The 13,975-nt window shown below is 44.5% G+C and overlaps 1 protein-coding gene across 2 annotated transcripts; it reads right to left on the bottom strand.

Annotated features, from left to right (window-relative positions):
* Positions 1-1,827: 1,827 nt before the first annotated feature.
* On the bottom strand, positions 1,828-13,512 carry GEM (GTP binding protein overexpressed in skeletal muscle). Of its 2 annotated transcripts, none has more exons than XM_082433449.1 (5): positions 13,363-13,512; positions 11,603-11,942; positions 5,267-5,343; positions 4,275-4,479; positions 1,828-2,778 (listed from the first exon to the last, which is right to left on the bottom strand). In XM_082433449.1, exons 2-5 carry the CDS (start codon positions 11,931-11,933, stop codon positions 2,501-2,503), a joined length of 891 nt encoding a protein of 296 aa, XP_082289575.1. In that variant the 5' UTR covers positions 11,934-11,942; positions 13,363-13,512; the 3' UTR covers positions 1,828-2,500. The 2 variants fall into 2 exon arrangements, with proteins under 2 accessions (XP_082289575.1, XP_082289574.1); XM_082433448.1 differs by lacking the exon at positions 13,363-13,512 and adding an exon at positions 12,205-12,408.
* Positions 13,513-13,975: the final 463 nt, after the last annotated feature.

Raw genomic sequence — 13,975 nt, forward strand, 5'->3', positions numbered from 1 at the left:
TGTGTGCTGTGTGGAGGGGTGTGTGTGTGGTGTGTGTGTGTGGGGATGGTCCATGAGGATGAAAAGAGCTGTGTGTATAGGAAATGGTTTTGGATACTAGAAGATGCAAATGAGTTACATCTGGACCCCAGTCCTAGCCCAGACATTTCACATCTGAACTAATATCCCCCTGGACTTGTTTGCTATAAAATGTTCTGTCAACCTCATGGGGCCACTGAGAGGAACAATTCAAGAAGAAACACTATAAGAAGCTTCAATATGTGCAAAGCACTGTATTGCAGAGAGTAAAGAAATGAAAAGGAAAAGACATAGTGGCCCCTGATTTTGAGTTTCCAGACATATAAAACTAACTAACTGATGCAGAATGGAAGATGTGTGACAATGAAAACTGCCATCTCTCGAGCTCTTTACGGTATGGCAGACTGAAAGACATCCATCTCACAACCTTACAAGGTAGGTATTATTAGCAACCTCATTTGCAGATGAGAAACTAATAGTTAAGAAGCTTTAAACTTTAACTACTCCGAAGACATACGTGTTAAATGGCACAGCCAAGATTCATCCCAGGCCCATATAACCTGAATCTTTACTCTTATCACCTCCCTGTACTGTTTCCTTGACCAATTCAAAGATGCAAAGTGCAGAGATGGGAACCTTTGCTCCCAACTTGGAAAAAGGAGGAGAAAGGGCCAACAAAACAGAGCAGAGACACCTTGTAAAACTGTGTCACTTTAGGCAATATGCAAGATCCCTTGATTGTCACTACTAGTGTATGTCTGATTACAAACTCAGAAAGACAGGGAGTTGAGAGAGCACGAGCGTGCTGGGGGTGGCCAGAGGTGTGAATGGGGAACAGCAGGAAGTCCCACCCTTGAAGCAGAAGGGCTACACAGCACCACTGGAAAGCAGCCACGTGTTAATGTCCAGCTGTAAAAATGTCAGGGAGGAGAATTTGGTTAAAAGCCTTGTCTGGCTAGAGCTCAGGCTGAAAATCAGCAGTTTCCTTTTTCTCCCCCTTAATCCTTTATAATTTCCTCTAATGCTTTACTCAAGCTTAGGACCATGAGCCTTTGGGGAGCAAAGCAAAGCCCATCTGTTGAGTCAGGAATTTGCCAGACCAAAGTAAAGGTCAATCTCGCTTTTACTGTAACTTGGCATTTACATGACCTCAAATACTTCCTAACTGTATCAGCCAAAAATCACTTTACATTATTGTGAATCACATGTCAAAGGAGAGATGTCAGGGATACTCTTTAAAACAGATAATGACTGGGCTCTTGCCAATGAAGAGAAGAAATAAAATAATACGTATGTTTCTTTATAATGTGCTTGCTCTAGAAGCTACATCAAAATGATCATAATCATCTTGAGTCTGGAGGAAAAACATTTAGGAATGCCTTTCTTTTCAAAGATTTTATTTATTTTATTATAAGACATATAGGTAAAAACTTGAATATTCTGAAAAAGATAGAAAATGGTAATAAAATGGGCATTTTTCTTATTAAGAAACATGTTCATAAATATGCTTTATCAAATGTTAAAATGGTTGTTATTTTGCAAAATAATAATAAATAGAGCAGAGCTGTGGCATAAAAGGGTCAACCCAAAATGCTGGAAGTATTTATGTTTTGTGTTTTATAAAACTTCAGACCTTCGATTATATTCAAAAATTTGATATTTTGCACTCCAGTTTCTCAATAATTTAGATTTTAAAAATACTTTTTTATGATGGCCCTATGATTTTAAAAATAATGCAACATAAAACGTGGTTTGACTAAATAGAATTTGATTAAAATAATTTTCCTTTAAATAAAAAATTAGAAGACAACAGTAGTAAAGATATAATTTTTGAACCCATTAGTGGTACATGTAGCAGTTCCCAATTCTATAGACTTCTGGATCTCTGACTGTGGGCACTGAACAAAAATTGTTTACTAAGCTTTAGTTTCCAGCAAGTCCATCATGTCTTTTCACAGCTTCATGGAGCAATAACAGTGATGATCGTGATGAACCCAGTTCTGCAATCCTAGCTCCACAAATATAAGGTACAGAGAAAGAAGTTCTCCCTCCTTTGAAAAATTCCTTTGATGGCTTTCCTATATTTGTTTATGACCCACTGATTGGCCTCAAATTCACATAACAGAACACCAGGCAAAATTTGAATAATGAAAAATTCTTGTCTAGGCATCATTTTGCAGGCTTCAATTCTCTACTAGCCAAAGGAGAGAGGAAACACATGTGAATACCAACCATGTCCCCTAATGAGTCTTGGGTGTTCAAGTAGCAAAGGTCAGGCTTTTCCTGTAAATAAATACTGAGTCTTCACAAAGCTCTTTCATTTCTCATGCATTTTGTTGCCCATCAGCCTAGCACGTTAGTTCCCAGCTACCAATAGGGGAAGCCACATCTAACAATACTTAAGAATCCAATCTAATATAGATTATGGGTCCCAATGGCCTTCAGTGATGTCCAGTGGGGGACATTGGCTGACTCTGGGTGCCTAGAGCACAGAGAGGTCATGGCAGGATTTGGACTTGAGCTTGAAGGCCATGTTCTTGTTGTTTTTGGCCACGATCTTGCCCCAGAAGCGCCTGGCTTTCCTGGGGATGCTCTCCCTCCTCTTCTGGTAGGCCAGCCGCCGCTCATTCTTTTCCTTGCTGTCCCGCCGGAGGCGGACCTGCCTCACAATGCCTTCAAACAGCTCCTTGACGTTGTGCTGGACAGCTGCAGAGGTCTCGATGAACTTGCAGTCGAACACCACGGCACATGCTCTCCCTTCTGGTGGGGAAAGGAGGGGAGAAGAAAATCAGGGGGCTGCAGAATATGACCCTACACACACAGAAAGCCAAGCTGGATGAGTCTTAATTTTAAATGGTCCTCGAGGGAACTCTAAGTCAGTCATATATGCGACGGATACAGGAGGCCACTGGGATACCTGTCCTCCCAGGGTTTAAATAGAAGGAAAGACTCTCACACGAAGATTCCTGGAAACAGGAGAGAGGGGCTTTAGATCTGGCCCACCAAATTCACTGTGTGAAAGTCCAATTTCATCAAATATCGTAATATTAATTAGTCAAAGCCTTAGCCTTAATTTATTCCCATAAGGAACTGGGTTGAATACTTTATAAACATTTTTTTAATGTTTACAACAATCTTTAAGAATACATTATCCCTTTCAGATAGGTGATGAGACTGGAGGGGAGAGAGGTGGTCCTTTAAAAACTTGAGGCAGTTCACATAGCCTGTAAGTGGCAGGTGTGAATCCAGGCCTGCTTCACTCTCAAGTTCATGTTCTTTACTCTTTCTCCTGAGTCAGTTTCCTGAATTGAAAATAAGAATCTGACTATTTGACTTTCCTCTCTGAAAAAAAATTTTTTAAGCTTTGATGAGATATTTTGGAAAAAATTGGAGAATTTCGCACAGTACGATACAATTATGGCAAACTATCCAAACAAGCTTTTCTGAAAGTCTCATTTTCAAATGTTCTATTGTGCTCAATGACCAGGTGTCCAAGTTTTGGTTTGGAAAAAAATGACTACTGTAGACAGTCATTTCCTAAGAGTAAGACATTCCCAAGCTGGTTGGGTCTGTTAAGTATTCAACAGGGTTCTTTTCTCCTGGGTGGAGCCTGGCAATGCAGTATTTTATTTTCCTACCATTGTACCAAATCTGTATTAGGCCAATAAAATTTTAAGGGCCCCCAAAGGCATTTGGGCGCCAACTCAACAAATAGGAATTATCGCTGAACCAAGTACGACAAAGGATACGTGACACCATCAGACTGATGCCTTAACTGAAACTTAGGAAGCAAAGGGTAAGGGCTGGGAGGGTGTTTCTAGGGTCTACAGGAACTAGAGGCAACCAGAGTAGAATTCTTAATCTCAGTGAGACTCTCACAGTGCCCCTAAATCAAAGTTCCCATCCTTCTTGCTTGAAGATGCTACTTTCACTTCCCAGGACTCTTGAGATCTCCCTGGAGAATAGAAAGGATGAGGAGAAAAGGCTGGGGACTGCCAGTAAACCCCTGAGCATGACCTCTTCCCTAAAGGAATTCCAGGGAAAGCCTTGGGGATAGGGAGACTGGAATCCTGCAGGTAGAACAGATGATCTGCTGGGAACATGGGCACCTTAGAGAGTATGCATAAAACTCCATGTGGCATTTTAATAAGTCCCTGGTTCCAGCTTCATGAAAGAGGAAGGAAAGAACAACTGTTGGAAGGAAAATGCAGGTGACCCAGAGACAGCTTCTATGGTATTGGCACCACTCCTCTCACCTGATACAGACACTTCCCGGCACCGCACCAGGTCACTTTTATTGCCAACCAGAATTATAGGAATGTCCTCTGTCTGCCGGGCCCTGCGGAGCTGGATTCGAAGCTCAGATGCCTTCTCAAAGCTGGCTCGGTCCGTGATGGAGTAGACAATCAGGTAGGCATCTCCGACTTGCATGCAGTGGTCCTGGAGCCACTCATTCTCCCCCTGATGAAATGAGATCTCCCATGAGCTCAGATTTGCCTGGTAAATGAGGTGTTAGTTTGAAAGAGACAATGTGTTTATCCTAAAGTACCCTTGCTGATATGAGAAAGGAAGAAAACTTATTCCAACTCTCCAAAAGGCATCAGTCTTCCATGCCTACAAGATGTCTGTGGCTGTAAAGACTCCTAGCTCAGACAGCACTGATGCCAAAAAGTTTTACTTTATGATTCCTCCTACAGCTTGAGTTGATAAATTATACAAAGAGTCTGCCAAACAATATTTCCAATTTTATTTAAGCTACCAAATATGAGTCTTTCCTGGCTCCCATAAAACTCTTTTGCCCCTAAGTGATAAAATTAAGAATCCTTTTGTTAGCATAGGAGGGTTCTTAATAAACAGAAGGTCTAGCAAATAGGCTCAGAAACCCCAAACCTTTAAAAAGCAAATGTTGAAAACTAGTAGTGAGAGTGTCAGCTTCATATAATATGGTTTTATGCAGTTTAAAATTATCATCCATACTTACTGGCACTTTCCCTAAAACAAATACACTTTTTTGTATTCTTGAATAGAACTAAGGGCAAATCACTGCAACTTGCTTGTTATTCAAAGCTCATTTATGAACGACTTGTTCCTTAGAACAGTTTCATTCTTCAGAAGTAAATGCTTTTAATCAAGAAAATGAGTCCACCTCATCTGGAACATCAAAAAGGGCAATATCACCCTTGCCCTAAACAGCCTGTTGGAAGGCAGGCCCTGAAGGAATTTACAGAGAGCTACAGGCTCTGCATACCTTATTTTCCCACATGTCCAGGAGTATAATTGTTGCACTTTCCCCATCAACAATCAGTGTTCGCTCATATGTATCTTCTGGAAAAGAAAGAACAGTGATCCTGGAGGCAGGCAAATAGGCAACACTTTTCTGTAAAGGGGTGTAGAAAATTATGCCAGAAAATAAACTTACTAAATATGCAATTAATTATGTAAATATACAGAGTAAACTGTGTAAATATTCACACAGGCAAATTATTTTTTTAATCACCTTCAACAACATTCTACGTATATCCCTCCAGTATTCTGCTTAGTAATAAGCAGAACACCTATATCTTCTGAACATGTATCACTAAATGCTTGAAATGAAAGGCATGGCATTTGTTTTCATCATTCCTATACCTTTTATATAGTAAAACCATTTAGGAGAATAAACTCACTTTACTGCTTTTGACTCAGAATCCATGGATGGTGCCATGAGAAACACTGACTGCCCCAGCAGAACTGTAAACCCAGCTCATAAGCCTTCCATGGAAACCCACTGCACCTTCCAGTGGGGTGATTGTTGAACATTCACTGGCCATTTCAGGAGCTTTCAGCTCAGAGACGTTTCTCCTCTTTTGAGATGTGCAAGAAAAAAATCTTGAAACTATCCCTGCTTTGGTGAAGTTTTCTTCGTTAAAAAAAAAATACAGTTCCCTAGGAATAAACAGGCTTGTTTTTCCATCTTAAGTAGAACAGAAGTGCAGCCTCCAGCTCTACTTAGTAATGGAAACTTTCCTCCCTGCACTTGAGCCCAGATTGACTGCAAGCGAAGGGTGAATGCAGTACAAAGGGCCAGAGCAGCTCCAGCCCAGAAAAATCAGTGGGAGAGGGCAGAGGGGGGATTAACTGAGTTAACTGGGATTTTTGCAAGAGAGATTCCCATCAATTCCACACAGTTGAACCCATACCCACTCTATTTTCACAATGAGGTTTCCTGTTTTGAATTTTATCATTTGAGAATTATGATCTTCATAATGATTTTTAGACATTTTTCTTGCTGTTCCTTTTGCCTGGAATCTGTTCTCTCAAATATCGAAAAAGCTTGTTCCCTTATCTCTTTCTGAGGGATGTGCTCCCTGACCATCTATTTAAAATTCCATCGCCTCTCTGCTACCAATAATCCTTACTCCCGTCCTTGTTTCATTTTTCTTCATTGTGCTGATTGCCATCTAACATGAATCCATTTAACTTACTTATTTTATTATTTTCTGTCCCTCTCGCCTTCCAGAATGTTAAGGCAGAGACTTGCATCTATGCTGCTTACTGCTATTTCCCCCAGCACCCAGGACAGCACCTGGTAGATTGCAGGTGCTCAGTAAATACTTATCAAATGAATGAATAAATGATAAATATAGCATTGTGGCTTGTGAGCACAAGCAAACCTGAATTCAAATATGGGTGCCATCTCTTATTAACTATTTGGCTCAGGACTGCTTACTTAAGTTCTCTGAGCCTCAGTTTCTTCATATGTGAAATGGGATTGATAACAGTATCCACACCTCAGGGCTGTGACAATTACATATATTAAGCCTGGGCACAAAGTAGAAATGCAATAAATGTTAGCTGTTATCATCATTTCTTCAGATGGAGGAAGTTGGCTCTTGCCATACTTGCCGTTCCCTACTATAGGTAAATCCTAGCTTAAGAGCCCTGCATTGTAGGAACCAGGACATTTCCTGTTTCATAATAGTGAGGGGTTTATAAAAAGCAATGCTCCTGGTTCAATGTTTCTTCCTCTAGGAATTAGAATCAGGAGAGGGAAAGAAAAGAAAATATGGACAAATGAGAATAAAATTAGCCAGGAATGGCTCTGTCTTTCTGTCAGTTTTCCCATCTCTTTAGGTGTCATTCTTCTAAATGATGTTAACAGTTTCCCACTGGGGGATTTTAAATCTATTATTCCCATCATGTTTGCCATCCACAATATGTATCATGAATGGGATCGCAGTGGAATGTCTAATTTGGCTTACTGGAGAGTAAGGGCCTCATGACCTCAACAGGCAAATTTATACAGCCAGGTGCAAAGCATCAAAGCTTGAGCAGCACAGATGGGAGCAGAGGGGCGGGGGAGCTGACTGCCCCTTACCACCTCAGAGTTTTTCTCTTTTCTCTGAAAGACCTCCCTGCACTCAGAAAACTCAAAAAAGCACTTTCTCTGCCCTCAGCTCATCACTCACCACACAACAATAGGCACAAGAGATTCATGTGAATCCTTAGTAGTTCAGACAGAAACATACTGTATCCCAATAGCTAAGGGGAAAAGCAAACTCAAACTTTCTCTTGGTTTACGAGGTACCAGTAGAAGTCTAGAGAAAAAGTGGACTAAAGATTCCAGCTGCAAAAGTAAGGCCAAACTGCTTTGCTGTTCTGGAAAGTTCCTGAGAGGATCATTCTGACCGGACTTACCTCTGCCTGAAAGTCATTGTGCTGGAAACTCAAAAGCCTAAAGCAATACACCTCCGCCCTGCTTGGTGCATATGCCCTGCACCTGGGCTTATGTATCACCTCTGGCCACATGCCCCAAGGATTTCTCACTCAAAGCATCCTGCTTGAGAGCCTTCTGCAACCAGGAGAGGACCTGCTTGCAACCGAAGCTCTATTTTCTCTTCCTCCCTTAGTCCCCACCTTTCAGCCTTTTCAAGGGTTAACTGGGTGAGAAGAGGGGAAATAAAAGAATATAAAATTCTAGAAGAGTCCTTTGAAATTTGCCCTGGGCTAAGGTGTATGGAGAAAGGGTTAAGGCCTATTGGCTTATAAGGCTTTTCAGTAACCTGGTCTGGGGAGTCATCATTTTTCCGGTCCTCTCCATGAAAGCCAGGGGTGTGTACTCACACCCTGCGTAGCAAGAGAGATCATCCTGAGGTGCGGGATGGAGTTTGTCGTCTGAGGCCGTTTTTCCTGGACTAGCGCACCTCGATTTGTCTGTCTGCATTTGACCCCCACTATGCTTGGAGGACCATCCTGCTCAAGACTGGCTCAAGTGCTGTGTGTGAACCTGCCCCAGAGTTCTCTTACCCGCTGGAACCGGCTAAGGCAGCCCCTCGAAAGTTCTGAGGCTCCAGCATCCCTCTCCCCTCAAAACTCTCAACTGCTTTCAGCTTTCAGAGCACAGAGGATCCCAAGGAACCCTAAAGGAACTCCTGCTTAGGAATACTGGCCTCTCCTCTAATGGCTCACGTCTCCTCTGCACATATCACAGGGCACCAGCCAAGAGGGACCAAAGTGGATGAGGGCTTCAAGCAATGAAAGGTCCAGTTGTGGAAGATAAGCCCAAGGAAAGGAAACAACAGATTCAGAATCAGCTCTAACTAATGTTCACTCAGTACTTACTATGTGCCAGGCACTATGCTATCACCTGTTATCCTCTTAATACACTTTGAAGTAGTTATTGTTCCTATTTTACTAAGAAGGAAGCTTAAGGAGGGTAAGTTTCTTGTCTCCAGAGCACCTAGCTAAGTCAGTGTCAAAACTGGGGTCCAAACTCACATCATCAGGCTGCGAGCCCGGTGCTCTCTCCTGTACGCCCTGCGCACACGTGCAATGCCTTCCACCTACCTCAGGGCTTCCAGATCTTAGTGGTCCTTAGGGTCCAGCTCAGAGACCACCACTTCCATGAACCCTCTTCTGATTTTCACAGCCAGAAGTAATATTTATTTTCTCCTCTGAATTCCCACAGCACTGCCCTTGTACCTCTTTGAAGACACTTATTGCATCCTATCGATTTATATCTGATCTCTACTGCATATACTGTAAGCATCTTTAAGGAAGAAGCCCCATGACTCTTTGTATGTCCTCATAGTGTCACATCAAGCTCCACGGTATAGGTTCAGTAAGTGTTTAGGGATGAATGGATGGATGGATGAATGAATGAACGGCATTAAGTGAGCACAGAGAGTCATAAGATTATTGCAATATAATCTTAACAACATCCATCTTTATTTGGAGAAATGATGATGAGAGTATTGTGTAGTTTTTTTCTTATGGTTAATGCTGAAAAAAGAACAATGCAGTGAAATGCCATGGAAAACCCTCTCCTTGGGAAACATAAAGCCAACTAGTGATTCCAACAGCCACCTATACGTAAGGGCTGTAACCCTAGACAGTACAAATTTAGTTACTCAGATAGGACACGTTAGGTAGGATGAGTCAGCTGAGAAGCTTCTTGTTGCCCAAGATTCCCTCTTTGAGGAGGTATGGAAAGGATTCTCTCTACCAACTGCCCCCTCTCCCTATTAAACAAAGAAGCTTCCCAGATACAGAAGCCTGCCTTCCCAAGTTTCAGGGATGGGTCAATCTTCTTAATACTCTATGCCTATGGGGATACCGCCCTCTGGATAGATACCACTGCACTCTAATGGACAAACATTTTTGAAAGTCTGCTATCCACCAACTGTTTCAATTCCTCCCTCCTCAAGAAACAAACCAAAACTCTTGGTTGGTCTCTTCTTTATATCAGTCTCCAAAGCACTTTATTGTTACTTCTTCAGGTATTCATATAATTTTATCCTGCTCTGAATTATAGCCACTGACACTTAGCTCCTTCCTAAGAGGGTATGTATGGTGCACCTCGTTCATCACTGGGTGCCCCAGAGCCTAGCATGGAGCCAGGCACGTGGTCGGTACCCAGCCCGATGTGCTACAGTACGTAACAGCATTTGGATGCTAAATCCAGGGGCTGCTGAATACAGCGAAAGAACACAGGATTTAGGTTCAACCACAACTAGTTTTGAATCCTGTCCAGACCATGGACTAGCTTTTTCACCCTGGGAAAGTCACTTGACTTCATAAGCTTCCATTTCTTCACCTGTAAAATAGGGATATTAATACCAAATTGGTTCAATTTTCCTAAGTATTATCAAAATACTTGTGGGAAGTACTTAGCACAGTGCCTGGCACATAGCAAGTTCCCTATCAATGACAGAAGGAGAACACCACCAAACTAACATTATAAAATCCTGAGTTCTAATTCCAGCTGTCCCAGTGGGTGATTCTAGGAAAGTCCCTAAGACTCAGTTTACTCATATGAGTACAGGAATAATGTCAGGACCAAAATAAACAGTAGTAAGTATAAGGCTCCCAATAAAGTGCGTGTCCCACTGCAAATGCACATTCTAGATAGTAGTTCCTCCTCCCTTTCTCCTATAGTGACAGTCACCCACAGGCCTTTACATAAAAAGAGATACTGACCCTCTTTCTCCCTTGAAATGGGGTTTAGCTATCATCCCTGAGATTTCAGGAGTGAGGAGAGAAATCAATGTTCCATCAATGAGTCATCATTTAAAGCCAGTTCGGAGCTGCCTCATGAAGCAGTGAACTCCCGGACAATGGAAGAATAAACGTTTAGTAGAAATCAGCTGACAGGAGTGAGGAAGGAGTAGGATTTCTATGCATGAAGTAGAGGGCAGAACCGAGTCATCACTAAGACATCTTCCTACTCCGGAAGTCTGTGATTCAGCTGTGAGTTGCAACTGAGCGTACAGACAGACCATGCCACTGGGACAAGCACTGGAAGGTTCTTCCTTCATTTCCACAGCTGCAAACAGGGACACACAGCGACCCTGGCTTTGTCTAAGACGGGAGCCACGGCTGAAAGACGCTGTATGAAAACCATCGACTGTTAGGATCCTCATCTCACTTCCCAGGATGTAGTGCTATGCTTTACACGTATTTGAGGACTACGTGAATTTCTGACATTGTGTCACCTCAAATGAGTTTTGGAAATCAAGGCTTAAATAATAAATATTGTAAATGAGATTGTACAGGGAAAGTTGTCTTGAAAAACTGTCAGACTCTGTACAAGTATATGTTTCATCATTGTTGTATTTCAATATTTTTTTTAAATGTGCTATTTAAAATACAGATCTTAAATGATTTTATACCCTCAAAAGCCTCTAACACTGCAATAAACAAACTAACGAATTCATCCTAACAGTTTTTCAAATCGGTTTGGTTTCAGGTACCACCATGGAAAAAGGCTGCGTCTACACTCAGTTCTTGAAAGGTCCAGGTCAGAAATGGCAAAAGCCAGAGGTGGGATCCTGACCCTCCGGCTCCGCCCTCTATAATCCGTCTCCCCAGTCCCTTTAGAGCTGGAATCTAAGAAATTGCCTTTCTGGCCCAGGTTCTATCTACGAGCATTTTCATGTTCTTGTCCCAGGGGCTTATGCCAGCGCTTCTGTGGGGACTCAGCTCCCGAGCCAGAGCCAAGAATGCATACTCGCAGTTCCCGACTCTGCAGGTAAATGACCCACCTACTTGCTCTTTCTGCTGGACCACTGCTGACCACAGGAGCCCGCGGGGCTGGTCCACCTACCTCCCAGCATTTCGCAGTCACTATCCATGCTGTCGTGCACGCCCGCAAAGATGCTGGCCAGCGTGGACTTGCCCACCCCCTGCTCCCCTATGAGGACCACCCGGTAGTAGGTGTTCCCCGACTCGGAGGAGATGACTGAGTCCGTGGAGTCGGAGGACCAGCTCCGGCGGCAGTGGTCCTCGGGGGTAGCAGAGTGACGGTTGCGCTGGCTGTACTGGTGGGGCTCTTTCTGGACCATCAGATGCCTGCCATCGGCTGGGACGCTCCAGCGCTGCTGCTGTGGCTGCATGCCCACAGTGCCCTGGCGCATGGTGACATTATTCAGAGTCATCGTTGGGTCCTAGAGAGCAAAGCAGCCCAGGTGTTAGCATTAGGAAGCACGAGTGAGAGCTCAGGGGGCTTAAACACAGGCATCAGTGATGTTTTGTTAAATGCGGTGAGACCCAAGTAACCCTAACACAAGGAACACCAATGAAGCAGTCAACAGGCTTTCAACCGAACACACACACACACACACACACACACACACACACACACACACACACACACACACTGTTACCAGCTCCTCGGGCAGATTGTCATTTGCAAAGAGGAAAAAATACCATTAATATCGCCCACTGCCCTGGGGCTTCCTCCATCTTCAAAGAAGCCTTGGGATTCCCCACTCAGAGCTGGCACAGAGGCAGCCAGAAGGAACCAACAGCCTCCAGAGATGGCTTGAAAAGCAACAAGTTAATGCAGCTGGGGACCAGCTGGCCAGGTTAGCTGCTCTTGTCTAAACATGGCTCTTAATTGCACCAGCATCCAGTGGGCCTCAGTGGGAAACACGTGACAATGAGATCACTCCCCCTGGCTGGACTGGACAAGCGATTATTGGAACTTCCATGTTTAGTAAAGTTGCCCTGATGTTCCCCAACTGCCTGAATTAGCTATTATTTGAGGGGGGGAAAGAATTTGTTTGAGGTTTATGCCTCAGCTCTGCCCTCCTGCCCACGGATATCACATTTAAAACATCCCAGCCCCATGCCTTGTCGTTCTGGCAGGGAAATTGACCCCCTCAGGTTCAGACCCGTCAAATTCGCAGAGAAAATGCTTCACTCTGATTAAACCATGTCCGCTTCAAGAGTTCTTTAATTCAACTCAGATTTCCACCTTTTTGAAGCAAATCAGGTCAAAGACTCTCCCCAAAGACATTCAACAACTTTGCTACAACTTTCCCTTTCTCAAGACTCCCCCCCACCTCCCGCCCGCCTTGCACGGAGGTCTGTACTCCCAGGCTCCTTGAGATAAAGTAGAAGCATTCTTATTTGAATCAGCAAGATCCACTCGGGAGAGCGAGAAATGCACAGACCCTCCCCTTCCCACGCTCACCCCCACGCTCCACACCCCAACCCGTCGATGACCCTAAGCACGACCCTGACCGCGATGATCAGCCGGGTTTTTTAATCTCACAAGCAGCGCCCCCGTTGGCCGACTTGAATTCAAACAACCAGAGCCTGACGGCTGCCCTCTGACCACAGCCTGTAGGAAGAGGTGGCCCTCTTCCTGAACTGAAGCAAGGAACCTGCTGATGACAGATGGCATCCTTTGCACCTTAAACTTTGCCCCCGAACTGGAAAAACACAGTGCGGACAGCACGTTCCGAAGGCTCTTTTCTCAACTTAGAAAGTTCTGCGGGCTGGGAACGCCCACCCCTTCCCCAACCAGCCCCCCCACCCCTCTCCAAAGTCGGGAGGGCCCCCGCGGGCCTCCTGGCTTACTTGGGCGTCCGAGGGTCGGTGAGCGCTGTGCTGCTGGGGCCGCCGAGCGCAGGGTGCTCGCGCGTCGCCGCCGTCTGTGCCTCCGCCCGAGCCCGCCGCCCGCAGCCGCCGCGGCCCCGCGGTTTATACCGGCCCGGCCGACCCGCGCCGGGGCTTTTCCGTGACGTCAGCGCCCCCGCCGGGAGGGGCCGGCTCTGCAGCAAACCCGGACTTGCAGCCACTTCACTAAATCAGTTACTCGCCATCATGTGACCCCACTCTCCCCTTTTAAAAAATAACGACAGTTCAATCCCGGGCTCCTTTATTTTGTTTTGTTTTATTTTATTTTATTTTTACCAGGTGGACACGGGAAGGTGAGAAAATACGCTAAGTGCCACGTAATCGCGCTTCCCAGGAAAACACTTGCGAGCTGTCCCGATAAAGGATGGAGGAAGAGGCAGGTTTGAATCGGAAACCCAGTTTCGCCAGAAAACAAAACAGGGCTCAGCCGGGCGCGCGTGGAGATTTAGCCCTTCGGATGGGGCTGCAGCCACCTTGAGCGGTCAGGGCTTGTGTTAGCCGCATCTTCTGCAAGGAAAACAGCCTCTTCCTGCTCCTTTTACTTTCTCCCTGG

Source organism: Balaenoptera physalus (assembly GCF_965194825.1).
Source record: "Balaenoptera physalus genome assembly, chromosome: 17".
NCBI lineage: Eukaryota > Metazoa > Chordata > Mammalia > Artiodactyla > Balaenopteridae > Balaenoptera > Balaenoptera physalus.

Excerpts from the sequence above, each read along its gene's own strand:
- GEM (XM_082433448.1), bottom strand. The coding sequence starts at position 12,240 with ATGGAGGAAGCCCCAGGGCAGTGGGCGATATTAATG. Across the intron at positions 4,480-5,266 it reads TGGACATGTGGGAAAATAAG|GGGGAGAATGAGTGGCTCCA; the intron begins GTATGCAGAGCC and ends TCATTTCATCAG. Across the intron at positions 2,779-4,274 it reads CCGGGAAGTGTCTGTATCAG|AAGGGAGAGCATGTGCCGTG; the intron begins GTGAGAGGAGTG and ends TTTCCCCACCAG.